At 41.8% G+C, this 1,516-nt stretch overlaps 1 protein-coding gene across 1 annotated transcript; it reads right to left on the reverse strand.

Annotated features, from left to right (window-relative positions):
* Nucleotides 1–495: 495 nt before the first annotated feature.
* LOC110329360 (keratin-associated protein 20-2-like) lies at nt 496–666 on the reverse strand. The gene has a single exon (XM_021208941.1). The coding sequence runs from the start codon at nt 664–666 to the stop codon at nt 496–498; it is 171 nt and encodes a 56-aa protein (XP_021064600.1).
* Nucleotides 667–1,516: the final 850 nt, after the last annotated feature.

Consider the following 1,516-nt stretch of genomic DNA (forward strand, 5'->3'; position numbering starts at 1 on the left):
TTTGAAATGTAAATAAAGAAAATATCCAATAGCAAAATATATATCTCTACTACCAAATTCATTGGGACATTGATAGGTAAACAAACTAAAATGTCTGTCAATACATAAATGTTCAAATAAATAAATGCTCCCCTTCTTCTTTCTTGCTCCTCCTTTATTTTCTCTACATTTACCTCCAAAAATCCCCACACTGTTATGACCAAGCCGACAGGAATATAAAGACAAACGTTTTATATAGATGAAGACTATTAAACCAAAGAAAACAATGTTTTCAATGAGATAGTTTATTTAAAACAAATTATATTAACAGGGGGTTATGGAACTGGGTTTCATTTTCAAAGGCATTATGAAGACAATATAGACCTTCTCGTCAGGTTGAGTGTGCTGTGATTTATATGTTTTAGTTCAGATAGTTTAGTATAAGGCTGTAATTTAAGATGATTTCAAAGAACTTGTGATGTGATTCAAATTGGTGTGAGCAGCTGCTGGATCTCCTCAGTAGAAGCTACAGGACCAGTATCTTCGACAGCACAGTGGGCGGCAGCAGCCATAACCATAGCCACCATAGCCACAGCCATAGCCACAGCCATAGCCACAGCCATAGCCACAGCCTAGGCCTCCACAGCCATAGCCCAGGCCTCCATAGTATCCTCCATAGTAACACATGTTGACAGGAGTTAATGCCAGTTATGGACTGATTGTGAGTTCCTTGAGTCTGGATGTCACAATCTGCCAAGGGCCTTTTATACACCTGGGTTGTTTGGGGGAGGAAACCACAAGCATTGCAGTGTGACATGTCTGTACTGTGCTTCAGAAAACAGTCTCACAGACTGGCTGCATAGCTGACATGATTGTACTCTTATGTCAAGATTCCACAGACAAATCATGTGGCTTCAACCAAAGGGTACACATGGAGGGACCCATGACTCCAGCTGCATATGTAGCCAAGGATGGCCTTGTTGGGCATTAGTGGGAGGAGAGACCCTTGGTCCTGTGAAGGCTCAATGCCCCAGTGTAGCAGAATGCCAGAGTGGGGAGACAGGAGTGGGTGTGTGGGTGGGGGAACACCCTCATAGAAGCAGGGGTAGGGGAGATGAGTTGGAGAGTTTCAGAGGGGACTAGGAAAGGGATAACTTTTGAAATGTAAATAAAGAAAATATCCAATAAAAAAGTTGGAGATAGGCATGGGAGAATCAGGGAGGGGAGAAGAAGAGGTGGGAATGACATAAATACAGGATCTGCTTGTGAAATTCTTGAAAGATAAATAATTTAAAATTATTTTAAAGACATAAAAATCTTGTTCTATTTTCAGCACTCTAGTTGATTCTGTATTTATTTTGGTTAATTTTTATGACCTGATCTCATCAGGTGATGCAAATCATTAAGATATTAAACTCCGCTGGGCGTGGTGGTGCACGCCTTTAATCCTAGCACTTGGGAGGCAGAGGCAGGCGGATTTCTGAGTTCGAGGCCAGCCTGGTCTACAAAGTGAGTTCCAGGACAGCCAGGGCTATAC

The sequence above is a fragment of the Mus pahari genome, chromosome 12, assembly GCF_900095145.1.
Source record: "Mus pahari chromosome 12, PAHARI_EIJ_v1.1, whole genome shotgun sequence".
Taxonomy (NCBI): Eukaryota; Metazoa; Chordata; class Mammalia; order Rodentia; family Muridae; genus Mus; species Mus pahari.

Excerpts from the sequence above, each read along its gene's own strand:
- LOC110329360 (XM_021208941.1), bottom strand. The coding sequence starts at position 666 with ATGTGTTACTATGGAGGATACTATGGAGGCCTGGGCTATGGCTGTGGA.